This window comes from Humulus lupulus, chromosome 4 (genome assembly GCF_963169125.1).
Source record: "Humulus lupulus chromosome 4, drHumLupu1.1, whole genome shotgun sequence".
NCBI classification, from domain to species: Eukaryota; Viridiplantae; Streptophyta; class Magnoliopsida; order Rosales; family Cannabaceae; genus Humulus; species Humulus lupulus.
Genome location: NC_084796.1, coordinates 32,612,238 through 32,625,962, shown reverse-complemented (window position 1 = coordinate 32,625,962; position 13,725 = coordinate 32,612,238). Strand labels below are relative to the sequence as shown.

The 13,725-nt window shown below is 33.8% G+C and overlaps 1 protein-coding gene across 1 annotated transcript; it reads right to left on the bottom strand.

Moving 5' to 3' along the window:
- Nucleotides 1-6,595: 6,595 nt before the first annotated feature.
- On the bottom strand, nucleotides 6,596-7,177 carry LOC133832054 (uncharacterized). Its single transcript, XM_062262444.1, has one exon. It carries the CDS (start codon nucleotides 7,175-7,177, stop codon nucleotides 6,596-6,598), a length of 582 nt encoding a protein of 193 aa, XP_062118428.1.
- Between the last annotated feature and the right edge of the window lie 6,548 nt (nucleotides 7,178-13,725).

Below are 13,725 nucleotides of genomic sequence, written 5' to 3'. Positions count from 1 at the left end.
TCATTAATAATGGTATATATACCCAAAAAAAATGACATTGTAAAATATTTAGAATTTTTTGAAAATTGGTGAGATATCTACTATAACTACAATATACATCATCGTATAAAAAAATTGATTATAAAATCTATACATACTAAAAACAAAAATACCCTTATTAGAAGCTAAACTCTGACACTCCTACTATAGAATTTCTCTTAATATATATTATAAATATTCAAATCATTTAATGGTCTCTCCATTCTATGTGTTGGGTCAATTCATCATATAGATGAATTCAAGAAGTAAAATGACATTGTGAACTACAATTACAATACTTAAAAAATAAAAAACCTACTTAAAACCCAAAATCAAAGCAAAACGTGTTATTGAATTTATCCTTGAAACCAAGATTCAAGCTTCATCCTTGTTCAAACCAGATCCTTCCTAGGAAACTTGGCATGAGAACTCAAATTTTTCGTTTGGTTGAATTAATAGCATATTTTAATGTCAATAGTTGCCCTAGATAATAGTATTGAAATGTAAAAATGTTTGAAATAATTCAAGCTATGTAGAGTGAAATATGACTTAAATACTAGATCGTTTCGGAGCCCTAAGAAGCTGCCTATAAAATTTGTCATGAAAACTCAAATTTTTTCAATTGGATGAACAATGACCCTAATTATGGTTATGTAGAGAAAAAAAATGACTTAAATACTAGATCATAGCGGACTCCTAGGTAGTGCCTATGAAATTTGGCATAAAAACTAAAATATTTCGTTTGGTTGAATTATGACCCTAATTAGGGCTCAATATGTAGCCCTAGATAAGAGTATTGAAAATTTAAAAGGTTAAAAAAAACATGCTATTTCATGGGAAATATGATTGAAATAATAGATTGCTTCAGAGCCTTAGGCTGCTGCAAATAAAATTCGACATGAAAAGTCAAATTTTTCGTTTGATTTAATTACGACCCTAGTTGAGGCTCAATAGTAGCCATAGATAATATCATTGAAATGTTAAGAGGTTCAAAAATATTCTAGTTATTTAAAGAGAAATATGCCTGAAATACTAGACCTCTTCAGACACCTAGGCAATTGCCTATGAAATTTGGCATTAAAAAAAAAAATTGGTTGAATTATGACCCTAGTTCAGGGTCAACAGTAGCCCCATATAAGAGTATTGAAATGTTAAAAGGTTCTAAAAACTTAAGCTATTTAAAGGGAATTATGACTGAAATAATAAATCGTTTCGGGTCCTTAAGCAACTTCCTATGAAATTTGGTATGAAAACTCAAATTTTTTGTTTGGTTGAATTAATAATAACATGTTTTAATGTCAATAGTTGCCCTAGATAATAGTATTGAAATGTTAAAAGGTTTGAAATAATTCGAGCTATGTATAAAGAAATATGCTGAAACACTAGAACGTTTCAGGGCCCTAAGAAGCTACCTATAAATTTTTTCATGAAAGCTCAATTATTTTTTTATTAGATGAACAACGACCCTAATTATGGCTATGTAGAGAAAAATATGACTTAAATACTAGATCGTTGCGGACTCCTAGGCAAGATGCCTATGAAATTTGGCATAAAAACTAAAATATTTCGTTTGATTGAATTACGACCCTAATTAGAGCTCAATAGTAGCCCTAGTTAAGAGTATTGAAAATTTAAAAGGTTAAAAAAAATACATGCTATTTCGTGGGAAATATGATTGAAATAATAGATCGCTTCGGAGCCTTAGGCTGTTGCAAAAGAAATTCGACATGAGAAGTCAAATTTTTCGTTTGATTTAATTACGACCCTAGTTGAGGCTCAATAGTAGCCATAGATAATAGCATTGAAATTTTAAAAGGTTCAAAAATATTCTAGCTATTTAAAGAGAAATATGCCTGAAATATTAGATCCCTTCAGACACCTTGGTAGCTGCCTATGAAATTTGGCATTAAAACCAAAAAAAAAACTGTTTGGTTGAATTACAACCCTAATTCAAGGTCAATAGTAGCCCCATATAAGAGTATTGAAATGTTAAAAGGTTCTAAAAATTTAAGCTATTTAAAGGGAATTATGACTAAAATAATAAATCACTTCGGGTCCTTGAGCAACTTCCTATGAAATTTGCTTGAAAACTCAATTTTTCTTTGGTTGAATTACTAGCATAATTTTTAATGTAAATAGTTGTCATGGATAATAGTATTGAAATGTAAAAAGCTTTGAAATAATTTGAGTCAAGTAGTGAGAAATATGACTGAAATACTAGATCGTTTTGGGGCCCTAAGAAGCTGCCTATAAAAGTTGTCAAGAAAACTCAAAATTTTTTGATTAGATGAATAACAACCCTAATTATGGCTATGCAGAGAAAAATATGACTTAAATACTAGATTTCTAAGGACTCCAAGGCTACAACCTATGAAATTTGGCATGAAAACTAAAATATTTTGTTTGGTTGAATTATGACCCTAATTAGGGCTCAATAGTAGCCCTAGATAAGAGTATTGAAAGTTTAAAAGGTTAAAAATAAATATGTGATATTTATTGGGAAATATGATTGAAATAATAGATCGCTTTGGAGCCTTAGGCTGCTGCATATGAAATTCGGCATGAGAAGTCAAATTTTTCGTTTGATTTAATTACGACCTTAGTTAAGGCTCAATAGTAGCCATAGATAAATGTATTGAAATGTTAAGAGGTTCAAAAAAATTCTAGCTATGTAAAGAGAAATATGCCTGAAATATTAGATCACTTCAGACACCTAGGCAGCTGCCTATGAAATTTGGCATTAAAAAAAAAAAATTTGTTTGGTTGAATTACGACCCTAATTCGGGGTCAAAATTAGCCCCAGATAATAGTATTAGAATGTTAAAAGTGTTGGGGTTTTATGCCCTAATTAAAACCCAAATTCTTTGTAATCTCATTTTATTATCAATAAAAGAATAGAAATCATTTTTTGACTTGGTCAATCACTTTGCTCACATGTTTTATTTTCATGATTATTTATTTAATATAAACTTCTATTAAATCCCGAGCATATAGCTAATCTTATTTATAGTGACGTAATCACAGTGGAATATAAATATGATTATATGTTCAAAAATAAGTTAGTCCTAAGATTAGTCAGTGCACCGGATTTACATTGACTTGCCAATCTACGATATGATCTACTTACACATTACAGTGTTATGTTCTTTCCAGAACATTAGCAAAGTAGATAAGATCGGATGTATTTGTTACATCGGACAGGACCGATATTGACAGTTGATAAGATAAGTAAACATACCGTTATTATCTATTCTAGTCATATCATATAGTTGACCATATGTCAATTCAATCTCAATTCTGAGTGGTTAGTATTCAAACTGATTGTATTATTTGAGTTCTTTGACTTGTTCGTTACCAGCTTACCCTACGGACTAGCCCATACTTACATCTTGGGAACTCGGTAGTATAATTGAGTGGGAGTGTTAATCATAGATATGAACATCTATAGCTTCTGATGAAGAAGTGAAACGATGGTTTCCTTTTTGTTTGGTTCAAGGTGTTAAATGATAGAGATCTCATTTCAGTAATTAAATTAGTTTACTGAAATATCATTTACAAGGAACTAAGTGTTTTAAGGATAATATACAATGAGGGGTAAAACGGTATTTTAGTCCTATCTCATTGTAGACCGTCTATAGAGGATTGAGTGACAATTATGGTTGTAACAATGGATAATTAATAGCGTATCTATATTTGTTATAGAGCGTTCTATGAATTCAAGAGTGCAATTCCAAGTCTATAGTGGAGTCACGAGGAATTAATAAGTTAGTAAATTTATTTGTTAGATTTATGATAACTTATTGGAGCTTGATTTCATAGGCCCATGGTCCCCATTGTACCTTGGATAAAATCATCTAGATAGTCTCAATTAATTGATTTAATCATCAATTAGAATTATCAAAGTTGACCAGGTCAATTTTGGATAGTTTCACAGAGTTGTGTAATTTTGAGAAGAAAAGAGAAATTATGGCAGATTTATTAATTAAGATAAATTGGTATCTAAATTAATAAATAAATTTAAATCAAGGTTCAAATTATAAATAATTAATTTGATAAAGGATTTAAATAATTATTTAATTAATTAAATCAATAGAAAATAATACAGGCCTTGATTTTAAGTCCAATGGGCTTATAATCAAATGAGAAATTTCACGGGCCTATAGCCCATGATAATTTCGACCTAGGGCTTCAAAATGGCTGTTATTTTATTGATTTTTTAATTAAATTAAATGGCCTAATTGAGTCTATAAAAGGAGTGCTTATAGAGAAGTCAAAACAAGGGTTTTTGATAAGTCAGATTTTCTGATAGTTTTATATTCTCTCTAAACACAAGTCCTTTTCTAAGCCTCTTTGTATTTTCTCTTCTTCTCTCTATATCTATCTCATGTGTTGAGAATTGCCCACACTAGTCTAGGTGGTTCTAAGGATACATTGGAAGATCGTGAAGAAAATAGAAGATCGGTTCAGTTTCTTGATAATACTCTGCGACAGAGAGGATACAAGAGTTAGAGAAACCGAATGAAGGACTCTTAATTCCGATGCGTATACTGTAAGTATTCTATTTTTGTTTCTCTTTGAATTCAATTTTAGAAACATGTTTTAGGCTATCTCGTATTAATTTGTTTAATATTAGATATACATGAAAATAAATAAAGATCCTGTATAAGTTTTTTCCAACAAAAAGGTTCTAAAAATGTAAGCTATTTAGAGGGAAATATGACTGAAATAATAGATCGCTTCGGGTCCTTAAGCAACTTCCTTTAAAATTTGGCATGAAAACTCAAATTTTTTCTTTGGTTGAATTACTAGCATATTTTAATGTCAATAGTTTCCCTAGATAATAGTATTGAAATGTAAAAAGGTTTGAAATAATTCGAGTTATGTATTAGAAATATGACTGAAATACTAGATCGTTTCGGGGCCCTAGGAAGCTGCCTATAAATTTTTTCATGAAAACTCAAATTTTTTTGATTGGATGAATAACGACCCTAATTATGGCTATGCAGAGAAAAATATGACTTAAATACTAGATCTCTATGGACTCCTAGGCAAATGCCTATGAAATTTGGCATGAAAACTAAAATATTTCGTTTGGTTGAATTATGACCTTAATTAGGACTCAATAGTAGCCCTAGATAACAGTATTAAAAATTTAAAAGGTTAAAAAAAATGCATGCTATTTAGTGGGAAATATGATTGAAATAATAGATCACTTCGGAGCCTTAGGCTGCTGCAAATAAAATTCGGCATGAGAAGTCATATTTTTTGTTTGATTTAAGAGAAATTTACATGAAACACAATAAAATCATTAAAATTTACATTTTTACGATTACATGAGAATTATAACAATTTTACTGTACAATGAAAGTTATATCTTTTTTACGGTATCGATTGTTTATCTGTAGGAGTAGTTACACATAAAAGTTACACCGCTGCTCTAACCACCGACTTGCTCAGGGAAGCTTCTGTTTCATTATCATCTTCTTTGCCAGAGAAGGAGCCGAACGTATCTATGGCTTTATATTCTTCAGCGTCAGCAGCGACTAAGACATCAAAATACTATAACGAGGGTGTGTGTTGTTGGAATTGATGAAAGACGGTGCATAGCGAGGTTATGATTGATCCCGAGAGCACTTAGTAGGAAATATGTTTTGTTCTTATAATCACATAAGCACTATAAGTCAACACCTTTAGAGCGTCGCATCTCAATTGGGTCAACGAAGCAAGGTTCGTGTCGTCACTGATTTGGCAATAACAAATATTTCGCATGCGACGAACAATTGTTGCAAAGGAGGACCGAGGTCACTCTTGTTCCCATGGTGTGGTGGTTAGTCAACTAACTCTATGAAGCTTTGATGATCTTGTTGTTGCTACTACTGATGATGATGATTATTGTGATTGGTAAAAAAGAGTGTCAAGCCGAGAAAGTTTTCAAGCTTCAGTTGCTATGCGTAGTTGACACCTAAGCAATTATATATAATCATTAAAAAAAAAATTGTATATATTTGTATACATATAAATATGTATAATAATGTCTACATGTGATTTGATGCCACTTGTCTTTTTTGTGTTCATGTTATCGTTTTTTCTCATTTTTATTATTAACACATGGCAACTATGGAACCTTTGAAAAAGCTGACTAAGACACTACAATTACACGTGTCACTATAGCAGCAACACAACACAATAACATTAGTATTAGCCACAAAGACTACCACAAGTCTACAGGAATAAAACATGAGACAAAAGCAATTAATTTTTTTTTTATTAAAAGTAAAAACCAATTGAAAATAACACCAAACTCCACCACTGTAGAACTAAGGGTAAACCAATTAGCCTTTTTTTTTTGATCAAGAAGAAAAGATAACTTCATTAATCAAACCAACAGTACAATCAATACAACAGAAGACAGCAACAGAAGGCTAAGCAACAGCCATTCCAAAACAACCAGACACCAGAAAATAAAGCAAAAACAATACACTCCAGAAAAACTTAACTACAGAGGCTAAAAACAACAAGCCTCATCAAACTAGCCAAAAAACAGAAATCCTGAGACACTAACAGACCAGCTAAAACATCAAGTTGTTACAGCAAACTGAATTATAAACCGATGCTCCTTAGCAGAAAGTTTATGCTTTTGAAGACTGAATAGCCGATGAAGAAAAATTGCCTTAATTTCCGCAGCTATGGTCATTGCAGATTTAGAAGATAACTCAAATATGCAGTTGTTGCGATTTCTCCAAATGCTGTAAACAATAGCAGCTAGTGTCATAATTGCAATCTGATGAATGAACACAGACTTCCTACTGGTTAACCAAACTCTCCAACTGTCAAACTCAACAGGCCAACCATTCCCATCTAACCAGTCACACACAAGAGCCATCACCTGCTTAGACAGTGAGCAATCAAAAAAGAGATGGGCATGACTCTCATCAATCTCACCACAAACAGGGCATAAAGGAGACTCTATATACACTTTGAATCGACTCAGATTATCAAGAGTAAGTAGATGAGAATTGACTACTTGCCAAAGTGGAAACCTATGCTTAGGTAGAGTTAGCTTGCACCACACAACCTTGTAATAGTCCACCTGCTGAACCTGAAGAGAGATGGAATAGATTCTGGTAGGACAGAATTTTCCTGAAGCACCAGCAGCCATTATCTCATCCCTGCTATATTTGCCCCTAAGGTTACACAACTTACGCCAGTACCAACTGGTATCTGGTGGCACCTTATAGGACCAGAAGTCAGCTCCTTTTAAATAAATGGAGTTGATCCATTTCACCCACAAAAGATCAACTTTCTCAGATATAGCCCAAATAAACTTGGCCAAAATAGCATGGTTCCAATTTTTTCCATTTCTGAAACCGAGTCCCCCTAGAGCCTTAGGCAAACAAACCTTATCCCAAGAGGCCACATGAATCCGAGCCCCCCAATTAGCCTTTTTTTTATCATTTAATTTTTAGTTATTTCTTAGTTTTATTTTTAGTATATGTTTAGTTGTTATTAGATATATTTTAGGTTGATGGAGGCTAGTTGAAACTGAATTGAGTATATTTTTAATTTTTTTTCGATATTTGTTGGTTATATTATTAGTTTATTTTAGGTATATGTGTAGTTGTTTTAATGTATATTTTGAGTTTATTTTTGACACATTTTAAAATGAGGGATAATTTTTTCAAGAGTGCTTTTTATTGTTGTTGTTTTTTAGTTTATTTTGGGTTGATGCAATAGGTTGATGTCTAATTAAATTGTAATTATTTTTTCAACACTGTATGGTTGTGGGGTTGCTATCTAGTTGATTTGAAGTTGCTTTTTCAATATTGTTTGCTGTAGGGTTGATGTTTAGTTAAAATTATATTTTTGTAATTATGAAACTTTAAAATTGTATTTTTGAAAACTTGAGTTAGTAAAATTGAAAAAAAAAAACTTCAGGGATCATAAAAATGTAAAAAAAACATAAAAACATGTATTTATGAAAAAACCCCTTGATTTAATTACGACCCTAGTTCAGGCTCAATAGTAGCCATAGTGTTGTACCCTAAAATTAGCACGAGTTCAATTACTCAGACTGGGTACATCTGGCAGATAAATATGTGGAAAAATAGCCAAGTGGAATATCTGGTTATTAATGATGTGAACAGCTCGAGATTCAATCTTGTTCGTACACGGTATACAAGTTATAATCTGACCTACACTTAAGGTAACAATTGAGTTCGAGACTCATAATGATTAGATCCAACTTTGGGCGCTCTAAATTTACTACGAGCTTGGAGTCAGGTAATTTATTAAACACGAGCTCAGGTGAAATATTCAGTTCATGAGAGCCTAGACAACACATACTAAAGGATCCCAGGAGATTCAGGGATTCTCTATACGCTCATTAATGACCATGTTGTATCATATATGTGTCATTTATTATCCGAGATAGTAGGAATATATTTATTATGTTATCAAATCATATTCCAATGAAAATAAGAATAATATGTATTAATTATATACCTTATTTAACTACGTAGTTTATTTACACAGTGACTCGAACCTGTCCATGGAATTCCCTTATAAATACTAGGAATATTAGACATGAGGGGGGGGGGGGTCTCTTTTGTATTACCGAAACTATGCAGAAATTAAGAGAGAACAGTAATAATAGTGACTTGTGGACTAGGTGGATTTTAACCACTGAACCACGTAAAAGTTCTATGCTTTTGAGTGAATGCTTGCTATATCATTGCGGTTTATAATCTAGCACTAATCTACTTGTATAATTTCTTAATACATTGTTGGCTAAAAATTGCGTCAACAGTTTGGTGCTTTCATTGAGAGTAAATTAGTGTGTCACAAGTTCCAGTCGACTTTCATCATGGTGTTCACTCGCTCAATGCATGATAATGAGAAAGAACAACTTGGTGGGCAGGAGGCCCATCATACCGATGTTCCTAATGAAAGGGGCTCGGATGTTTAGCAACGTCCGGGAAAATAAATGGTGGGTCAAGACGATACTGGGAGTTCAGCGTCACTACCGCCAAATCCTAATCCAGGATATCTGACTGTCGTCGAGATGGAAAACGCCCAGTTAAGGAGACATCTTGCTACAAAAATAGACATATTGAGGAGGTCTTGGCTCAGTTACCCCTTCTTGCAATCGACGTTAATGTCGGAAAGAGGCAAAGTGGGTATCATAAGTCCCACAGGAATAATTGATCTAAACCGAGTCAATCTGTCAGAACCGCCACTCTGAGTTCTGTGCATTCAGGGCGAAACCATCAGAATGCTCAGCCCACTGATCATCATAGGGGTGATCAGCATGTCAATCGGTAGGCCAGGACAGTGACCCCTAGCTCTGTGCCTTCTTCACAGATTCCCAGAAATGCCCATAACAATCCGCAAGGAGGGGCTAGGACAAGCTCATGAAGACACAATGCTCCAAAAAATCCCTCTGTGCCATGATCAGAGCCTCAGGCACAGAGAACTAGGGATGTTGGAGTAGAACCAAGGCAGGCTAATTTAGTCCATTCTGATGGAATGAGGATAACCTCGCCCATAAGGCATCCTCCATCACCTGTAAGACATCCATCACCACCTTGTCCTCATCGAGATGTTCCGACTTGTGGGAACAGTAGGAGAAATCCTCCCTCGTCCGCGAATACTTCCACCCCACGAACGCGTGTTGAGAACCCAGGTCCTCGATCTCAACCGCGAGCTGTAAGTTTCACAAACAAAAGTTATTGGATGGAGAGCCAGCGTAGAGGCAGATTCGAGAGCGACCTGAGAAATCATTTGAGTTCAGCACAAAGTCCTCGATATGATCCATAACCCGACCTGCACGATAATCTGAACTCATAGAGAAGGTATCCAGGTTGAGATGAGGATATTAGATATACTCAACACGAGGGAGGTTCGTCCATCGTACGCGACAATGGAAATATCCCACATAACCAAGCTCGAGCTTGGAGGGACAATAACCCGTCAAACGAGTATAATAGGATGGGAGCTATTGAACAACCCCCCAGCTAATCTAGGGACTAAGGACCAAACACTTGAGAGACTGGCTCTAATGGAAGAACAAATGAAAAGACTCTTATCTGGGAAGGAAAAAGAAGATTACGACTCAGATGAGGAGCTTGAACCTTTTTTTCCAATCATTGCAGCAGCAACATATCCTGTAGGTTTTAGGATGCCGCACAAGTCGAAGTTTGATGGAGATGGAGATCCGTCTGATCACCTCGGAATGTTTAACACCATGATGATGGCCCACAATATCGAACTCGATCTAAGGTGTATCTTGTTCCCTACAACTATGGTCGAGCTAGCCAGGCAATGGTTTAAACAATACAAGAGGCATTCCATAAGCCCGTGGAAGAAATTTTCCTCAGATTTCAAAAAAGCATTCAGAGCTTCACAAGCAGCTCAAGTTGAGGCCGATTCATTGCCCAACGTAAAGCATCAACCTGGTAAGACATTGAAGGGATACCTGAGTAGATTTTCCAATGTTGCTGCACGAGCTAGGGATGCTGATGACAACTCCAAGCTCATGGCAATGAGAACAGGAATCCTCATCGGGGGTGACCTGTGGCAAGAACTCCAAAGAAAAGGGGTTAAAATCGTAGATGAATTCCTGGCCCGAGCTCAGGAATGGATAAATCTGGAGGAGGCACGAGCTTCTATCGTAGGAACCAGCCAGACCCCTGTCCAACCCGTTGGAGCGGTAACAAATATTGTAGCTACGGCTCAAGTCGTTACCCAGAATAACGAACGGGGGAGTAAAAAAAGGAAGGGGAATGGTGAAGGCGACCAGAACGGGACGAAGAAGAACAAGTCAGCAAGAAGTTCAAGCCTGTCTACACTACTCGAAGAAGTTCAAAAATATTCTAGCTATTTAAAGAGAAATATGCTTGAAATATTAGATCCTTTCAGACACCTAGGCAGCTGCCTATGGAATTTGGCATTAAAAAAAAATTGGTTGAATTACAACCCTATTCCAGGTCAACAGTTGCCCCAGATAAGAGTATGGAAATGTTAAAATGTTTTAAAAATTTAAGCTATTTAAAGGGAAATATGACTGAAATAATAGATCAGTTCAAGGCCTTGAGCAACTTTTTGATTCACTTGTTAAGGTTTCTTAGTATAACAAGGCTAATGACTTTTGTTTTGGAGATTCAATATCATGAATGACTAGGAACATGATTTACAATAATGGAATCCATACTTTCATTACAGATCGAATATTGGTTCCCTTAAGGGTTAATTCTGGAACTAAATAGTTATTGAGCTTAAATCTATAATTTGATTATAGATTAATTATTTGCTAGTGAATTAATGGTACTTAAAGATCAACAGATAATTATAAGGTTAAAACGATAATCTTGACCAGCTCTAATTAACAAACCAATAAATGGAGGATAGAACTACATTTATTGATTATATCAATTGAATACAAGAGAAAACTTTGTAAATATAATTCTATAAATACTTAGAGTGCAATTCCATATTTATAGTGGAGTGGTCATGGAATTAATAAATAAGATTATTGGATTAAATATTTTAATTAATAATCTGGTTTTTGGAGCTTCGTATTATAGGTTCATGGTCCCCATATCACCTCTGTCCTACACTGTCAACGGTAAGGATGTCAAAAGAAAGATTTGTAGAGAGAAGGACTTAATTGCAAATGAATTAATTTTTCAGAGCAGGGAAATAATTATGTGATAATTATGAGCAATTGATTAATTTTGAATTAATTAATTATTTAACTATATAGTTTTTATTTTGAAAAACTATAGATTAAAAATTAGTATTAATCATGTTTGGATTAATATAAAGAGCGAATACTAATTATCTTATTTACAATAAGATATTTATTTATTTAAAACTTATATTTTAAGATAAAGTTAATTTTGAATTAACTGATATTATTTTAGGATAAATATATTGTCTTAAATATAAATTAAATAAACAAATGAGAAAATTAGGGAAAACCCTAATGTGGCTCACGCCACTCACTGTATTGCACAATAAGTGGTGCCACACAGATTTGAATTTTGAATTTCAAATAATTTGTTTATTTAATTATTCTTTTTTAAATATGATTTAAATTAAATAATTAAATAGGTTATAACTGATGAATTTTAGTTTAAATAAAATAAAGATTAATTAAATTAGTTAATTATCTTTATAAACCTAAAAAGAAGCAATACTTTTTGAGAGGTGTTTTTCATAGGCTATCAGACTCTCTCTTTGAAAAAGAAAGTGATAGTTTTTTGTAAACCTGAAAAACTATTCAATACATCTTCTCTCAATCAAACCTCTCTAGATCTCATGCGTTAAGTACATCTAGAGAGTCCTAAATCAACCTTTTGAATCTGATGTGCCTATGCACATCCTTGTGTGCTTGATGATTGGTCTGGAAGATCAAGGTGTGAGCTTTCAGAATCTGGATTGGAAGATCATTGATTTATACAAAAAGATCCATGGATACTTGATAGGCTTCAAGAGGTAATATCTAATATATTTGTATGTGATTTAATATATTTATATATGTATGATCCTGACTGGTATTAATAAATTTTTAAAAACCCATTCCGTTGCGTATCTCTGATTTACACTTTTAATACCAACAGAGGTCTGTCCTTGAGGCGTGAATGTCTCCAGGAGAGGCCACGTCCTGTGACCCATCTCCAAGGCGTTGATTTCTCCAAGTAAGGTCACGCCCTGAGGACCATTCAGATGGTCCTCACTCTCTTCATTCGCCAATCCCCCAGGTCTAGGATTCTTGTCCTCGAACCTAGAGTAGCTGCCATGTGTCAGTCGTCGCAACTGTGGCCCACTAGAAGATCTTCTGACAACTTCTAGTGAGCCTCAAGTAGTGGTGTCGAGATTATACACTCGACAATTGACATTTCCCACAATGCCACCTACCATGGGCGAATGTGCACCATATCTTGACACGGTCAGATACCTGTTTCCCATAAGATTGGTAGGCAGCTTTCTGCAAATAGGCCCCGTGCAATTTGCATGGGCCCATGATCTTTATTAGTGCATCCCTATGTAATTAATTAGTATTTTACTCCCCAAATAAGGGGGAAAGTTGTATTTATTGTCCGTGAAAGACATTAATGACCCATGCCTCTATATATAGGGTTGGGATATCTCGTTGTAAAGAGTTCAGAACTTTGGCTAGTTAAGCATGGTAAACTCAGAGCAATGTATACGCTACCTGAGACTCCATTGAATCTTGCTAAAACAAGCTTCAAACTCACTAATACCATAAAATCGTGGACTATGACCCTTTCATAGCCTGAACCACGTAAAACCTCTATGTTATTCTTTTAGTTTCTCTCAAGTTCTTAGATTAGGTTGATAGCAAAAAAGATAGTATACGATATATTTTTTTGAAGGAAAATCTTGAACCAATTCAATACTACCACAAAAAAATATTCTTTAATATAAAAATAAAAAATTATAAAAGTCTAATTCTAAATTATATATATTTATAAAAATTATAGTGTTATATAATACTGACAAATCATTTAATACAATTAGTTTCACAAAGAAAAGTTCAACCATGAAAAAAAGAATCAAGATTCGAATCCTGGTTTGATTTACAAGCAAATATTCTAATTTTTTTTCCTTTGAAATTTAAAATAAATATTTTGTAAGTAATTATTCTAATCATATAAATCAATTAATAAATATCTAAATTCTTTC